The following is a 16,019-nucleotide window of genomic DNA, read 5'->3' as shown; positions in this document are numbered from 1 at the left end:
TAGGTGAAGTGAGCTGCTCAAAGTCACATCTGTGATCAAAACATTAGAGAAGTAAGGGACCCTCAGGGGCCATTTTATAAATGAGGAGACTAAAATATAGTAATGTGAAATAACTTGTGTAACCACATAAGCAGTAAGCAAAGAGACAATATTTGAACCCGTGTCCACGGCCCCAAGATCTCTGTTGGGTAGAACTCTGGAATGGGAATCAAAAAGACCCATCTTCCTGAGTTCAAATCTGACCTCAGACACGTGCTAGCTGTGTGATTCTGGCCAAGTTTGTATTGGTTTCCTCATGTTGAAAATGACCTGAAGAAGGAAATGACAAACCACTCTAATAAAAAGGTAGGGCTTTTTTAAATTAATAAAAATACCCAAATGGAGTCATGAAGACTTCAACTGACTGAACAACCAAGAGCACCTTTCCATCCAAATTTAGTATTCTTTCAACTATATTGTAAAATTTCTCAAATTAATTTATCAACCTCCTGACCCCCTCCACCATCATCACCACTTATATCCACAGTCATTCTTCTTCCTCTAAGGCGATACTTTGTTTTTAACTAAGCTGGATTCCCCATACAGGCTACTTGACCAGATAATGAAATCTGTTTTTCTCATCTCCAAAATCAAAAGAACTATAAACTGGACGCTAAAATGAAAGGTCAGACATTTAAAAAATCTATTTGGATCAACACACACTTAAGCCAAATTGGCCCACTGGCTGTTTATTAAGCCTTTATCCCTTATTAAGCCTTTGTATGGGTTATACCACATGCTGAGAACGTACTACCTGCTCTTCTCTTCTATCTCCAAGTTTCCTTAAAAGTTCAGCTGCCATCTTTCAAGAGAAGTAGAATAGATTAGATACACACAATACAATAAGCAAGGCTGATAGTAATCTAGTATTTCATGACCCCTCAAACTCCAGCTTCTGGAATAAACAACTCACTATTTGACAAAAATTGCTGGGAAAACTGGAAAATAATATGTCAGAAACGGCACAGATCTACATCTTTCACGCAAACCAAAATAAGGTCAAAATGGGTACATGATTTGGGCATAAAGGATGATACCATAAACAAATCAGGACAACAAGGGATAATTAACCAATCAAATCTTTGGAGAAGGGGGGAGGGTTTATGACCAAAGAAGAACTGGAGAACATTATGAAAGGCAAAATGAATAATTCTGATTACATTAAATTAAAAATGTTTTGCACAAACAAAACCAAGAGAAACAAGATTAAAAGAGAAAGAGAAAAAACTCTTTATAGCCAGTGTTTCTAATAAAGGTCTCATTTCTAATATATATATATATATATATATATATATATATATATATATATATATATATGAAGAACTATATCAAATTTTTAAGAATATAACCCATTCCCCTAATTGATAAATGGTCAAAGGATAGGAACAATTTTCTGGGGCAAAATTAAAGCCATCTATAGTCATATGAAAAAATGTTCTAAATCACTATTGATTAGAGAAATCCAAATTAAAACTCTGAGGTACTACTTCACACCTCTCAGACTGGTTAAGATGAGAGGAAATGTTGGAGGGGATGTGGGAAAACTGGGACACTAATACATTGTTGGTAGAGTTGTAAACTGATCCAACCATTCTGGAGAGCAATTTGGAACTATGCCCGAAGAGTTATCAAACTGCGCATATCCTTTGATCCAACAGTGTTTCTACTGGATCTGTATCCCAAGGAAATCTTAAAGGAGGGAAAAGACCCACATGTGAAAAAATGTTTGTAGCAGCACTTTTTGTAGTAGCAAAGAATTGTAAAACGAGTAGATCCTCATCAACTGGGGAATGGCTGAATAAGTTGTGGTATATGAAGATAATGGAATATTGTTCTGTAAAAATTGATAAACAGGCTGGTTTTTAGAAAGGCCTGGAAAGATTTACACGAACTGATTCTGAGCAAAACAAACAGAACCAGGAATACATTGTTCACAATAACAGCAAAAATGTGTAATGATCAACTCTGAAAGACTTGTTTCTTCTCGGCGGTCCACTGGTCCAAAGCAATCCCAACAGACTGAATAGAAAAACACCATCTGCATCCAGAAAATGAACTAAGGAGACTGAATGTAAATCAACACATTCTAGATTCACTTCTTTTTACTGTTTTTTTCCTCCTCTCATGGTTTTTCCTTTTTGCTCTGATTTTTCTTTTTCAACATGATTCATAAAGCAATGTGTGTTAAAATAAATTTTTTAAAAAAGAAAAGGGCTAGTGAATATATGATCTAGTATCTGGAATAGAGTATGTGCTTAAATAATTGAAAATAAGATATAGAGTAACCTTTTCATACTTTGATTTTTTTTTCCCTGAAGCTCCTCACAAATATTTTCTTTCCCATCAGACCTTGTAGTTTATAGTGCTTTGTTGCATAGGCAGATTGCTTTATTTTGAATTTCAATTTCATGTTTTCACTGAAGACGATGCAAAATCAATCTGCAATCACAGAATACTGACTTGAAATAAATTCACATGATAATGTTTTTTTTTTAAATTGGACCGAATTCTTGATAGTCACTGTCTTCAAATATCTGAAAGGATATCACATAGAGATATGATTAAATGTATTTTCTCTTAATTCCTGAAGTGATTACTACCATCAATGGGTAGAAATAACAGGCAGATATATTTTAGCTCCATATAGGGAAGCCTTTAAAACTGGTTAATTCCAAAATTAAACTAAAAGGGTAGCTAGGTGACACAGTGGATAGAGCACTGGCTCTGAAGTCCAGCTTCACATAATAGCAGTGTGAGCTTGGGCAAGTCCCTTAACCCTCTTTGCCTCAGTTTCCTCATAGGTAAAATGATCTAAGAAGGAAATGGGAAACCATTCCAGAATCTTTACTAGGAAAATTCCAAATGGGGTCACAAAATAACTGAAAGGAATAAACAACAGTTCCAAAGAAGGAATGAGCTCCCTGTCAGTAAGTCTTCAAGCAAACATCAAATGATCATCACTCAAATGTCAGAGTTTGGATAAAATGGCTAATGGTCATTTCCAACCCGGAATATGAGAATCTAAAAAAAGTCCCATAATCCCATGGTTTCCTATGAGTCTCTCCTCTAAGAAGGGACACGGCCCAAAACATTTAGCTTGACTAAGGTGGCTTAAGACATCCCTGATTTATTTCACTTTGCATGACAAGTTCTGAGTTGAATTTTTTGAATGCTTGGGTCTATGTAAATTAACCTGTAATCCATGGGTTTCTAGAAAATCAACATGGTAATTAATGCAAAGTGATGCAAAATAATGTATCTCCTGAGTTATGGTGGGAAAAATCTGGTAGCCTTCCCAAACGGACGTTCAAAGACACATAAATAAGATAGACTGTGAACACGGTGGGCCAGAGCAGTGACGCTTGACAAGTGGTGATGACGACTGTACTAAAATAATGGCTATGTGGAACCCTGCCCCAAGACACTTGTGGACCGATTGGTCCCCACTGGCAAAGTCCTTGAATGCTACAGAGACAACAAGCCAAGTCACTGAGAGCTGGAGACAAAGGAATAAAAGGTGTCCATGGCTACACAGAAAAGAGGCCAAAAGGCAGGTCCACGAGCTGTCTCTTCTCTCCCCTGGCTCACCTGGAGGAGGAGGAGTGGCAGACCAGGTCAGGCACCAGCTGGGCAGCAAATCACTTCGAAGGTAACATTTGGGCCTTGGCCGAGGAAACAAAAAAGACTCTGGCAAATAGAAAACCTAATTCCCAAACAAGTCTTGTTTCTGACAACCAATGATCAAAGGCCCTAGGAATGTTCCAAGTCCAACTTCCTGGCTCCAATAGGGCAATTAACTGCACCCTTGGTCACTGCAGCTCTTGGAATGGTGTACAATGCAAGGGCTCGCCTTGAAATACAAAATTATGGGGGCAAAGAGAAAGAGTTGGCTTGTTGGACTTAGAATAAATACTTCCAGGGGAACCCTTTCACCATATGGGAGTTTTTCACCTTGTGTTCAATATTTAATCCAGTTTTCCACTCAGTTAAATCTCTTAAATCCTCAATTCAAATTAACAGTGTTTTCGCTCAACTATGGCATTAAGAGAAACAGAGCCAGGCCAAATCAAAGGCTTTGCCAGGGAAAACGCAACAACAATTCCAGCCAGAAAATATACAAAGAGAACCACAAGGCAACCGGGGTGACTGGGGATTTGGGGGGAAAGGAATTGTCTGGGATGGTAGGAATAGGAGTGAGGGAGCCTCAAAGCCAAGCAGAAGGAAGATGTCAAAGCACTGAGGAACTAGGAGGAAGCAAAAGGTAAAAAAAAAAAATACATATATACATATATATATATATATATATATATATATATAATATATATATATATATATATATATATATATTATGGCTGTAATAAACATTTATTAAGTACCTACTATGTATCACATGCTGACGATACTAAGAAAAAGCAAAAAAGGCCCTGCCTTCAAGGAGCATAAATTCTAAAGGGGGAGGCAATAGTTGCAAACCATAAAGATACAGAATGATGGAAGGTACAACTTCCAGACTGTGGACAACATAAGCAAAAGTAGGGAGAAAGGTCAGATGAAAAGTAACCTCCTGCCCATCCCCAGCTGCTAGTGCTTCTCTTTCCCCAATTACCTTGTTTTTTTTTTCTGTATACTTGTTTTAAGCAAGTATACAATATCTCAGTAGTTGTGTATCTACGTGTTTTGTTTATGTACACTCAGATGTACACCTGGTATCCCTGCCCATAGAATGGAAGCCCTCTAAGAGGGGACAGTTTCGTTGTTGTTTCAGTATTGCCAGCCCCTATCCTAGGGCAGTGCCTGGCTCAAAACAGGAGTTGCAGAAATCCTTGCTGATAATCATCAAATTCTACCTAACACATCTTTGGCTTTATATTCAATCCCAAAATGAAGTACAAATCCATCCACATAGTCCCAGGCACTTAAGATATGGCCAATTATGCAGGATCACAGGATTTATAATTGGAAGGGATTCAGAAGGCAGTGGTTTCAATGCCCTCATTTTAAAGTTGAGACTGCTAAGGCCTAAAAAGAAAAATGACTTGGCAAAGGTCATATAAACAATGGCATCGAGTAACAGAGATGCTTTAATGTGGTGAGAATAAGAAGTGAGTTTGTAACCCTCTATGGGGAAATTTCTTCCTCTGTAAAGTGAGGGGGTTAAACTAGATTTCCACTGAGGTTCCTCCCAGCTCTAGAAGCACAGTTCTATAGCACTGACTGTGTTAGAAATTAAGAAGCAGCAATAGGCGTAATAATAATAATAATAGTCACAAACAGGTTCTTGCCCTATGGAGCAGGCAGCTCCAAAACTGAACCTTTGACCAGAGGAACTAATCCACAATAACTTCCTCCAAAGTGAATGCAGAAGATGGCGGGAAAGAAGACCTTAAGACCACAGATGGGTTGGACTTCATTTTCTAATAATGAATCAATTACAATTGTCTGATCACAAGGTTGAGAGTTGGAAAGAAGCGGAGAAGCCATTCAGTCCAAGGCAACTGGCATTTGGCTTCTTCAGCTTGTGGTCCCATTAAGCAGGGGCAGTTCTCCACTTGTACCATCTGACGTAGTGTTACTGCTTAAAATAAAATAAAAAAGTGGAGAAAAGGAGAGAATAGCAATACAAAATTATTCTTCGTTCCAGCCTGAAAGAAACAATCAAAACGAGAGAATCTTATGGAAAAGAAGAATAATGTTCTGTAGACAGGCAGGGGACAGTCCCAGAATAGGCACTCAGCAACAGATGGCATCCATTTGTCTCTGGCCCCGTGACCTACGATGGACCCCATGATTATAAAGAGCTCCTAAGAAACTACACAGACAGCTGGCTGACAGCGAGTTTACCTTTGCAAGCCAGAGAAAGAGACCATCAGGACGAAGCTGATGGCATTACTTGCAGCCTGCTCTAAATGAGGATATGAGCAGGTTATGATGGGCTGCAATGAGAGAATCAGGGGCTCTGGAAATTGGGGCCCGGGGGCTAGAAGATCAAAAAAGGCCTCCTCGAAGGTCCTTGAAAAATAAGTCAATCTCCATGGTTTTTGTTGTTGTTGTTGTTGTTGTTGTTTAATATGAGGGCCATTTGGACAGATTCCTGCCTGTGGAGGAAGAAGGAGGAAATAACAGACACATTCTATTTACCCTGGGCTCTCTTTCTTGTTGGAATTCTCTGTTCTTTTGTGCTTTCCCACTATAGATCATGTGAGGAAGTCTTTGCCCTCTGAGTCTTAGAACTTCCAAACAGAGTTAAATAGCAGGGAGTTAGTAGATTAGCTGAAAAGAGTACCATTTGTAGAGGTGGTACTTAGGTAAAGTCATTTAAGCAAGTATACTTAGGTCAACAGACCCAAGACCGATGATGTACACACATGTTCCTAATGAGGTGCTGTGGAGAGACAGATAAAACGTTCCTGGAATAAACAACAGCTATCCAAAATATCTCCAAAGACTAGAAGATATCCCCATGCTGGGAAAAGGATCGCCATGTGCAAAAATGTTTGTGGCAGCCCTTTTTGTAGTGGTAAGGAACTGGAAATTAAATAGATGCCCATCAGCAGCTAAAGAACGGCTGAATAAGTTACGGTATATGAATGTTATGGAATATTATTGCTTTCTAAGAAATGAAGATAAGGCAGATTTCAGAAAGACCTGGAAAGACTTACATGAAGTGATACTGAATGAAGTGAGCAGAACCAAGAAAACATGGTACACATTAACAGCAACTCACACAGCCAGGAAGTACCAAATGTCTGAAGGCAGATTTGAACTCAGGTTCTCTTGACTTGAGGACTGGTGCTTTATCCATTGCACGACCTACCTATCCCAAAACTTCTCTGCAATTTAGTGATCCAAAAAAATCCCAATAGACTTGGGATGGAAAATACCATTTGCCTTCAGAGAGAAAACTATAGAGACTGAATGAGGATGGAAGCCTATTATTTTCATGATTTTTTATTGTTTTTTTATTTAATTTCTCCTGGTTTTCTCCTTTTCTTCTGATTTTTCTCTCACAACATAAATAATATGGAAATATGTTTAAGATGACTTTTCATGTTTAACCTATATCAGATTGCTTGCTATCTCGGAAAGGGAAGAGGTACGGAAGGGAAGGTGAAAAAAAATTGGAACTCAAACCTTACAAAAATGAATCTTTACATGTAATTGGAAAAAATTAAAAATACTATTAACCAAAATAAAATAAAATAAAAAGAAATACAGTAAAAAAAATATATCTTCATATTCTTCCATTGAAAGGCAGCAGATTAGGAAGGAACATAAATACAGATCTCAACATTAAATAAATGTTCAATTTGTTCTATTTTTTTTATTTGCTTCCCCATATGGACAACAAAGAAACAAAGATAAGTTCTGAGGATCTTCTGCATTTAGAGTATAGAAATAAAAATAAATCTGGAAGAAAGCTCAGAAGCCATCAAACCTAGCCCCCTCGTTTTAAAAATAAGGAAACTGAGGTCCAGAGAGAATAAATTATTTGACTTAAATCAGAATGTCTATGATGTGATTTAAACCTTCTTAGCTGTGTGTCCAGTACTCTATGAATATGCTATTCTCTAAGAAATGATAGTCATAGAATGGCACAGTTGGAAAGGACTCCGAAAAGCATTTAGTTCAACTTCAGCATTTTGTAAATGAGGAAACTGAGTCTTAGACAGGGGAAGTCACTTGCCTAAGGTCATAGGGTGTCAGGTAGAGTTACGGTCTCCTAATACCTAGACTGATAACCCTCAATCCTATGCTACAATATCTCATCATGCCATTTAAACAGTTCTCTACCTGAAATCATTTTTTATAAAATATCAAATATTTTAATCAATTCAATGTCTGTGAATTTTCATTCTGAAAGAACTCACTGGTTTAAAGAACTTGGGCTTTTGACAGGATTTTGTGAGAAAGTTTTAAAGGATTATTTTATTGCTGCATCTCATCTTTCCACGGCTCTCCCTTCCCCTCCCACAGGTCTTTCTTGTAATAAAGATGTGAAATTAATTCAATCCAATGTGTTTTATAAAGTACCTACTGTGTGTCAAGGCAATGTGCTAGGCTGGGAATAAAGAGACAAAAGCAAAATTGTCCTTGCCAATTAGAAAGGAAGAGCTGGGAAACAACATTTACAGCTAGTGTTTCTATTAAAAGCTTCAAAAGCCTTAAAAGAACTAACTCAAAACTATAAGAATTCCCCAACTGATAAATTGAATATTTTTCAGATGAAGAAATTAAAACCATTTTATTCACAGAAAAAATGTTCTAAATAATAATTGATTAGAGAAATGCAAATGAAGACAACTCTGAGGTACCACTAACACTTCTCAGACTGGCCAAAGATGACAGGAAAGGATAATGATAACTGTTGGAGGGGATGTGGGAAAAGTGGGACACTGATGCATTGTTGGTGGAGTTGTGAATTGATCCAACCATTCTGGAGAGCAATTTGGCACTATGTCCAAAGGGTTCCAATAATCTCCCTATTTGGTCTGTATTCCAAAAAGGGAAAAGAACCCACATGTACAAAAATGTTTGTAGTATCCCTTTTAGTAATGGCAAGGAAGTGGAAGTTGAGTGGATGCCCATCAGTTGGAAAATAGCAGAATAAGTTATCATATATGAATGGAATGGAAAATGATTGTTCTAAGAGAAATGACCAGCAGGCTGATATCACAGAGACCTGGAGAGACTTCCATGAACTGATGCTGAGTGAAGTGAGCAAAACCAGGAGAGATCATTGTACACGGCAACAACAAGATTACAGATGATCAACTGTGATGGACGTGGCTCTTCTCAACAATACAGTGATTCAAAGCAATTCCAATTGACTTGGGGTGGAAAGTGCTTCTGCATCTAGAAAGAAAACTTGGAGATTGAATGTGGATCGATGCATAGTTAATATTTTCACTTCTGTTTTATTGGTTGGTTTTTTCTTCTTGTGTTTTTTTCCCCTTTTGGTCTAATTTTTTTTGTGCAACATGACAAAAATGGAAATATGTTTAAAAGAATTGCACATATTTAACCTATATCAAATTGTTTGCTCTCTTGCGGGGTGAAGGGAGGGAGAAAAATTTTGAACGCAAAGTTTCACAAAAAATGAATGATGAAAACTATCTTTAATAAAATCAAAACCTCCAAAGAAACTACCCTTGTTTTTGAGGAACTTACCTTCTATCAGCTAAGCAAAACAAGTCAACCCATTGATGAGACGAGCCTCATTTCACAGCAACTGTCCAACAGCTCTCTGTTGAGAGGAGCAAGACATCTGCTTCACTGCCAGGACTCTGAAGTCCAAGATGCTCATGGCGCACCTCTGATTTCTCAAATTCAGCCACGGCGTTTGAGTTCTAATACATTCCGACATCAGTTTGGCACAATGTCCTTAAAAAAACTAGTTAGATGGCCGTGGATGGGAACATGAGTGGATGGATGGCTGGGAACACACGTACATCCTCCCTTCTAGTCATTAAGTCTCTGAACAGTTCCCCCCTTTTCTTGTATCACGCCCACTCCCACATTTCTCTATTGGAACTAAACTAGATTATCTCTGAAGTTCCTTCCAAATATAAAATCTTATCATCTAGTATTTCTCTTAGCACTGGAGGGTTCCCTTCCCTACTCATTCAAATCTACCACAGTCTTCAAGGCCCAGCTACAGCATCTATCCTTCCCTAATCCCCAGCCCTATGAAGTCTTTGCTGACTACTCCAATCCATACTGTTGAGAGCTTGGGCCTCAGTTTCCCCATCTGTAAAGTGAGCGATTTAGACTAGATGGTCTCTGAGGGCCCTATCCAAATCCAGATAGAGGATCTTCTGGGTGGACTTTAGGCAAGTCATTTCCCATCCCTGGGCCTCAGTTCATCTCACATGTAAAATACGGATAAGTCGTGATAGAGAGAGAGAGAGAAGAGAGAAAATACTCTCAAGAATATTTGTTTCATGAGGACGTTAAATCACAAGAATACAAGGGATACCGCAGGAAGAATATACATTTCTACTGCAGGAACATTCTGCAAAGACCAAAAAACAAAACAAACACTTAATGCAAACCCGTCCTACACTATTCAGCAGACCTAGAAATTAACTGGTTTGCATTTTGTAGTAAGTATGAATGTGACCTGGCCCCAGCTGCAGCCCCAGTGCTGTTTCAGCTGTTTTCTTAGGCAGACTAGATGGCTGTGCTTGTAGTACACCATGTATTATGGCTCCTTTTGTTTGTGTATCTCCTGGAATCTGGAAGGTTTCCAGCAATCAGCATAAGATTGAAAAAAAAAACAATTATATTCTTTTCTAAGTCATAAGACCATAAAATTATAGCTGTAGATCTGGAAGGGACCTCAGGTCATCCTGTCCGACTTTTCTGTTTATACAGAAGGAAACTGAGGTGCAGGGAGTGAATTGTCCAGGGTCATACACTAAATCCAAAATCTTGAAGAGATGTCGGAGGCCATCTATTTCAACCGTCTCACTTTTCAAAGGAGGAAACTGAGTTCAAGGGAAGTGAAATAACATGTCCAAGTTCCCATTGGTTCTAAGTGGGATTTGAGGTCTTCTTTCTACTGTATTGTGCTAGCACTTGAGAGGAAAGGTACAATGGCTCCTTCTTCATTCATTACTCACCAGAGCCCACAAGAATCACTAATCCTGGCTGTCTCAGTGATACAGATCTCTGCTTATCAAGAAGTACCCAAAATACCCTTTAAATATGGCTCCAGGTAATTCTAAATTGTGATTATCCAGATAAGAATTATCACCATTATTACCGACATCATTATCAAGCCATCTCCCAACATCCCTCAAGTTCTCCACTCACACACCGCAGGCCATCTTCTCTCACCTCAGGTACTACAAGAGCCTCTTAATAAGACTCTCTGCCCCAAATTGCTCCCCACCTCCATCCAGCCCCAAAGGAGCTGCTGAAGGAATTTTCCTAAAAGTATAGCTCTGACTACGTTCCCTTTCTAATCAATAAACTTTATAGGTAATAAAGAACCTATTACCTTTAAAGAAAAAGGTCTCATCTCTGGCAATGAACCATTGTTGCAACCAAGTACCATCTTGGACTTCTTACATCTCATTCCCCATCATAAACACCAATATTCCAGCCTCAATGCTGACCCTTGCTTAGAACACTCTGGGTTTGAGTTCATTGCCTTTCCACTGGATCTCTCTCTCATGGTTGTGATGCTCTAGCCCAGTGGTTCTCAAAGTTTTATCATCAGTATCTTTATATTATTAAAAATGACCAAGGATCTATCCAAAAAGTTTTTGTTTATTTAGATTATATTTACCATATTAGAAATAAAAACTAATTTTGAATTTGTAGATCCTCCAAAAGGATTTCAGAGATTCCCAGAATTCTTTGAACCACACTTTGAGAACCACTGCTCTAGCCCCTCATTACCTCATTTTATTCGTTTGGCTTCCTTCAAGTCAGTGCAAATCTGACCTTCTTCAGGAGGCTTTCCTTGCTCCCTTCCCTTTTCAGATTATCTCCCATCCACCCTGTACACAGAGTACCCCAAATGGAGTCAGAAGAATCATCTTCATGAGTTCAAATCCATCCTCAGACATTTATAGCTGTGTGACCCCGAGTAAGTCACTTAACTCTGTTTGCTCATCTGTAAAATGAGCTGAAGGAAATAGCAAACCATTCCAATATCTTTGTCAAAAAAATGCCAACAAGCTTGTGAAGAGTCAACTGTGACCGAAAACAACTGAACAACTCTGTACCTATCTTGTATATACCTAGTTGTCACCTGTTTGCATCCTCCATAAAACTGAGCTCTTTGAGGGCAGAAACGGAATCTTTCTCCTATCCGCAGAGCTCAGTAAAGTACTTAAACACATAAAAATCACTAAGTGAACACCCTTTGATTGACTGATTATGGAACTTATGGCTTAGCAGAGAGACAAGCCCTCCACGAAGGAGAGAGCTGGCCACAGAACCGAAAAGACCAGGGTTCAAGAACCAACTCTAACACAATTCATTGAACTTCACAGAGTTCTAGGCAACTCTCTGAGGTTAGGGTTCCTCAGAGTTTTGTGTCAGAGACCCTAACAGTTTGGTGGAATCTATAGACCCCCTTCTAAGAACAATGTCTTTAATTAAATAAGATATCTAGGATTACAAAAAAACCCCAACTATACTTAAATACAGCTGTCAAATTGTTTTTTTTTTTTTGTTAATTCTTAAGCCCCAACTAGAGAACTCCTGCTTGATGGCTATAATTTTCAGAGAATATCAACTTGTATTGACAGAAGGAGTCATTCCTTTTAGCACTGAAATAACATGCCCTTATCAAGGGGAATATAGATTACTTAGAGCTCTTCAACTATCCAAGACCCAGGAATCTCCCTCTCAACTGGTCAACATGCTATATTATTTAGTGAGAGTTTTTTATTAGATGTTATTAAACATTCTTTCAAAAGGGAAATTGACTGTAATGCTGCAGTTACCGAATATCACCAATTCTCTTGTGGCACAAAGCAGAAGCGCTGGGCTACAAGTGGAAGGGGTATGATGGGAGGCAGCGAATCAGAAAAGGAAGGAGAAGGGAACAAAGTGGTGCTTGAAGCCAATCCATTCTCGGCAACACTCCCGGGCCTCTTTGTTCACATCTCTAGGGCTCAGAGAATCTAAAATTCTATAATTTCACCTCCTCTCTCTTCCCAATCATAGATATCAACAAACATCAAAAACAGGACTTGTTAAAAGAGATTTCTTCCATGACGATTTCTATTCTGAAGGGTTGATCATTCCTCACCCCACATCCTAGCCGTAGAGAAAGGACACAACCAAAAGCCAAAGATATTCAGAAACTTTGAGAGTGATGTAGCAAAAAGGGGTGCTGTGAAAGTCACCTACTTTTTAAATCATACTGGGAATCCACTGAGAAGCCACTCTTTTTTACCTGTTTTATAAGTGCTTCTCTCCCCATAAACCTAATTTTTTCAAACTATAATCTGAGTACACGGCTGGATACTTTAATAGGGGTGTGGAGAGTACTGGGAGGAAAGGGGGAGTATATATTCTATCTGAATCCAACTATTGCAGTATAAATGGCTTTTTCAATGTTTGAGTCATTTTTCCTGTCTGACACTGCCTGAACCATTAGGATATAGTCAAGTGAGAAAAATGGGATCTGGTCCAATAAGCTGTATTTGGTGGTAGATAATCTCCCCAACTGTTTTATCTCAGTGATAGTCCGTTCAAAGCAAGATTAAAAGTGAAAATGTTACTAGAGGAAAGGAGGCTTGGAGTAACAGCGAAGGTTGAAAGTAATAGAGAAAAATGTATTCCCTATAATATATACAAGGAAGAGTGACAATATGTAAAATCAAAGATATGTGTATGTATGAGACGAATTACCAATTGATACTCGCTCCAAAAGTAGGGAGAGGGAGAAGGGGGAAAGAGTGAGGGAGAAAATGGACAGGAGGAAAAAGAGAGGAGAGAAAGGGGGAGAGGAGGGGAGAGGAGAAAGCAGAGAGAGAGGGAGGAGGGAGGGGAGGAGGGAGAAAAGAAATAGTAGAAGAGGAGAGGAAGAAAGGAAAAACAAAAAAAGGATAGGAGGCTAGGAGAGGGAATGGGGAGAGGGAGAATGAAACGGATGAGAATTTACAGAAAGATAAAGGGAAAGAGAGAGAAATGGAAAGGGAAAGGGAGAGGAAGAAATAAGAGAACATGGATAAATAGAGGGAAAAGGAGCAGGAAAATAAAGAGACAGGAAGAGATGGAGAAGAGGAAGGAGAAAAGAGTAAAAGAAAAAGAGGACAAGGAGAGAGGAAGAAAAGAGAAAGGGGGCAGGGGGTAGAAGGAGGAAAAGGGAAGGGGGAAAGGAGAGGGAGAGAGGGAAAGAGAAGGAAAAGAAGAAGAAAGGGAATGGAAGAAAAAAGGAAATGAGAGGGAGAAAGAGAGGGAACAAGGAGGAAGAGAGGGATAAGGAAAAGAAGAGGAAGAGAGAAGGAAAGGGGAAAGTGAAAAAGAAGAAAGTGAATGGGAGAAAAAAGGAGATGAGAGGGAGAAAGAAAGGGGAGGCGGACAAAAAGAGGGTTGGGGGATGAGGCAAAGGAAAGGGTCATGGGAAGAGTCAAGAGGGAAGAGGAGGAAAGAAGGAGGAAAAGGGAAGGGATATGGCGATACAATTATGTGATGCCCCTAATTGCTTCCCATCTGGTAGAAGAAAAGGTTTCTGATTGTGTTAAAGCCCAAAAAGCTGCTCCGGAGGGCTGTGTGCAATGCCTGCAGACCATATTAGGCTGCTTTGAGTAGTCAGGATCGGGAGATCTATGTGTGCCGCATCTGTCTTTATGTCAGTGAGCAAGTGCTACCGATCCATTACCTTACCTTTACTTCTTCAGAATCACTTGGATGGCATCTATGTTATTAAGCCCAATATATTATCAGTTAAAAAGTAATGACACACTTCAACTATTTCAATGTCCAAGCACAAAGCAAGCTCAAAGTCCCCTCAAGCATCTATCATTTCCCAAAAATATAGACATGCACCCTCTCCGCTAGATTTTGCACTTAATCAGAAAGTCAGGAGTCATATAAATTCCTTTCTGGGAGATAGTGGACTGGGAGCCAACAGCCATCTCTCTCTGAATCATTTGTTTCCACAGAATAATACATTTCTCAATGTCTTACTAGAAAGATTACAGACAAAAAATCGATTCTTAAGTTCCCATGTATAGTTTGTAATTATAGCTAAAATGTATAATCAAAACTGAAAGATGACATATACATTCAAGTGTTATCAAACAATGATTAAGCGTTGATTGGAATGTCTATTGACTATGGCTAATCTCTTAGCCCGACCCTGGCAGTCTGCCAGACTGCCTCATCCAGAGAAATTTTTCTTCAGGCAATTAGCTAATACTGCCTAACTCAGAAGCTTTATTTAGACTGATGCCTGTTAGACATTTGGGGCAAATATGGGGAATCAAAGCTCATTTGTATTTTTCCGAAGCTTCAATGCTTCCTAGGACTACCTTTGTTCATGAATCGACAGCCAATAGTCCAGCGTTTGTTCCCATCTGAACATTAACCTCCAACAGAGCACCTTGTCTAAGTGGTCACCTTGTACATAGACAAAGACCTTGTCCAGATCCTGTGTGTCTTGGGTAGAAGTTGTGCCATCAAAGTTCACGTGTCATACAGAGTTCCCCTAGGCAACTAATTTTACCAGAATCTCAACATATCTCACCTCCAGTGGGCCATCTGAAATTTTATTTCTCGTGGATGGCTAGAATACAAGAACTGTTGGTTAAAGACAAAATTATAGAGACTGCTTCCATTCCGGACGCTCAAACAATATCCCCAGATCAAGAATGAGCAACTTACCAGAATTCCTCTTTGATACAAACTTCAGATTTGTGCTGACTACCGAACAGATCACGAGAGCTAAGAGAATTGGTGGCTTCATCTTTCATATCGAGGGTAGCTGAAAAAAAAAGAAAGGATATGAAGTCTGTTATCACGGCTTGTTGAGTCGCCAAAACTACAGCTCTATCTCCACATTTCCAAAAGACAAGCTATATCTTAATCTAGAGGCGTATAGTTTTATTTTTATGCAAAGATGGGAAAACATGAAGATTCAAAGGAATCGTTTATGAAGAACTTATCCCTCTGTACCAAACCAGCACCTGATCTCCTTACCAGGGAGATACAGCAGCCAAATGAAACACTAGTTTAAAAAGTAAGCCCATTTATAAGATCTTACAAATATCAAAGATTATGAGTAATGTAACTTCCTAAAACAGCTAGGAGAAATAAGAAGATTGTGCAAGGCCAAATTAAGCGAGATCATTAGACATTTAAGTATGAACCCAAAAGAATAACAGAGAGACCTAAAAAATGGAAAAGATCTGTCAAAGATTTCGAGAACACATCCTTTTCTCCATCAAACAACACTGGAGACATTACAACAGTACTCTTAATTTCACAATCTGTGATGGATGGCACAAGGAAGT

General features: G+C 38.9%; 1 protein-coding gene across 1 annotated transcript in view; it reads right to left on the bottom strand.

The window, feature by feature from the left end:
- IL1RAPL2 (interleukin 1 receptor accessory protein like 2) overlaps positions 1 to 15,486 on the bottom strand; it is an 878,604-nt gene extending 863,118 nt beyond the window's left edge. Inside the window, exon 1 of the mRNA XM_051968000.1 lies at positions 15,391 to 15,486. Within this exon, the coding sequence (XP_051823960.1) occupies positions 15,391 to 15,472 (82 nt within the window). The 5' untranslated portion in view covers positions 15,473 to 15,486. The remainder of the gene's footprint in view (positions 1 to 15,390) is intronic.
- Positions 15,487 to 16,019: the final 533 nt, after the last annotated feature.

This window comes from Antechinus flavipes, chromosome X, assembly GCF_016432865.1.
Source record: "Antechinus flavipes isolate AdamAnt ecotype Samford, QLD, Australia chromosome X, AdamAnt_v2, whole genome shotgun sequence".
NCBI classification, from domain to species: domain Eukaryota; kingdom Metazoa; phylum Chordata; class Mammalia; order Dasyuromorphia; family Dasyuridae; genus Antechinus; species Antechinus flavipes.
The sequence above is the reverse complement of the archived record's forward strand: the minus strand, read 5'-3'. Positions and strand labels throughout refer to the sequence as shown.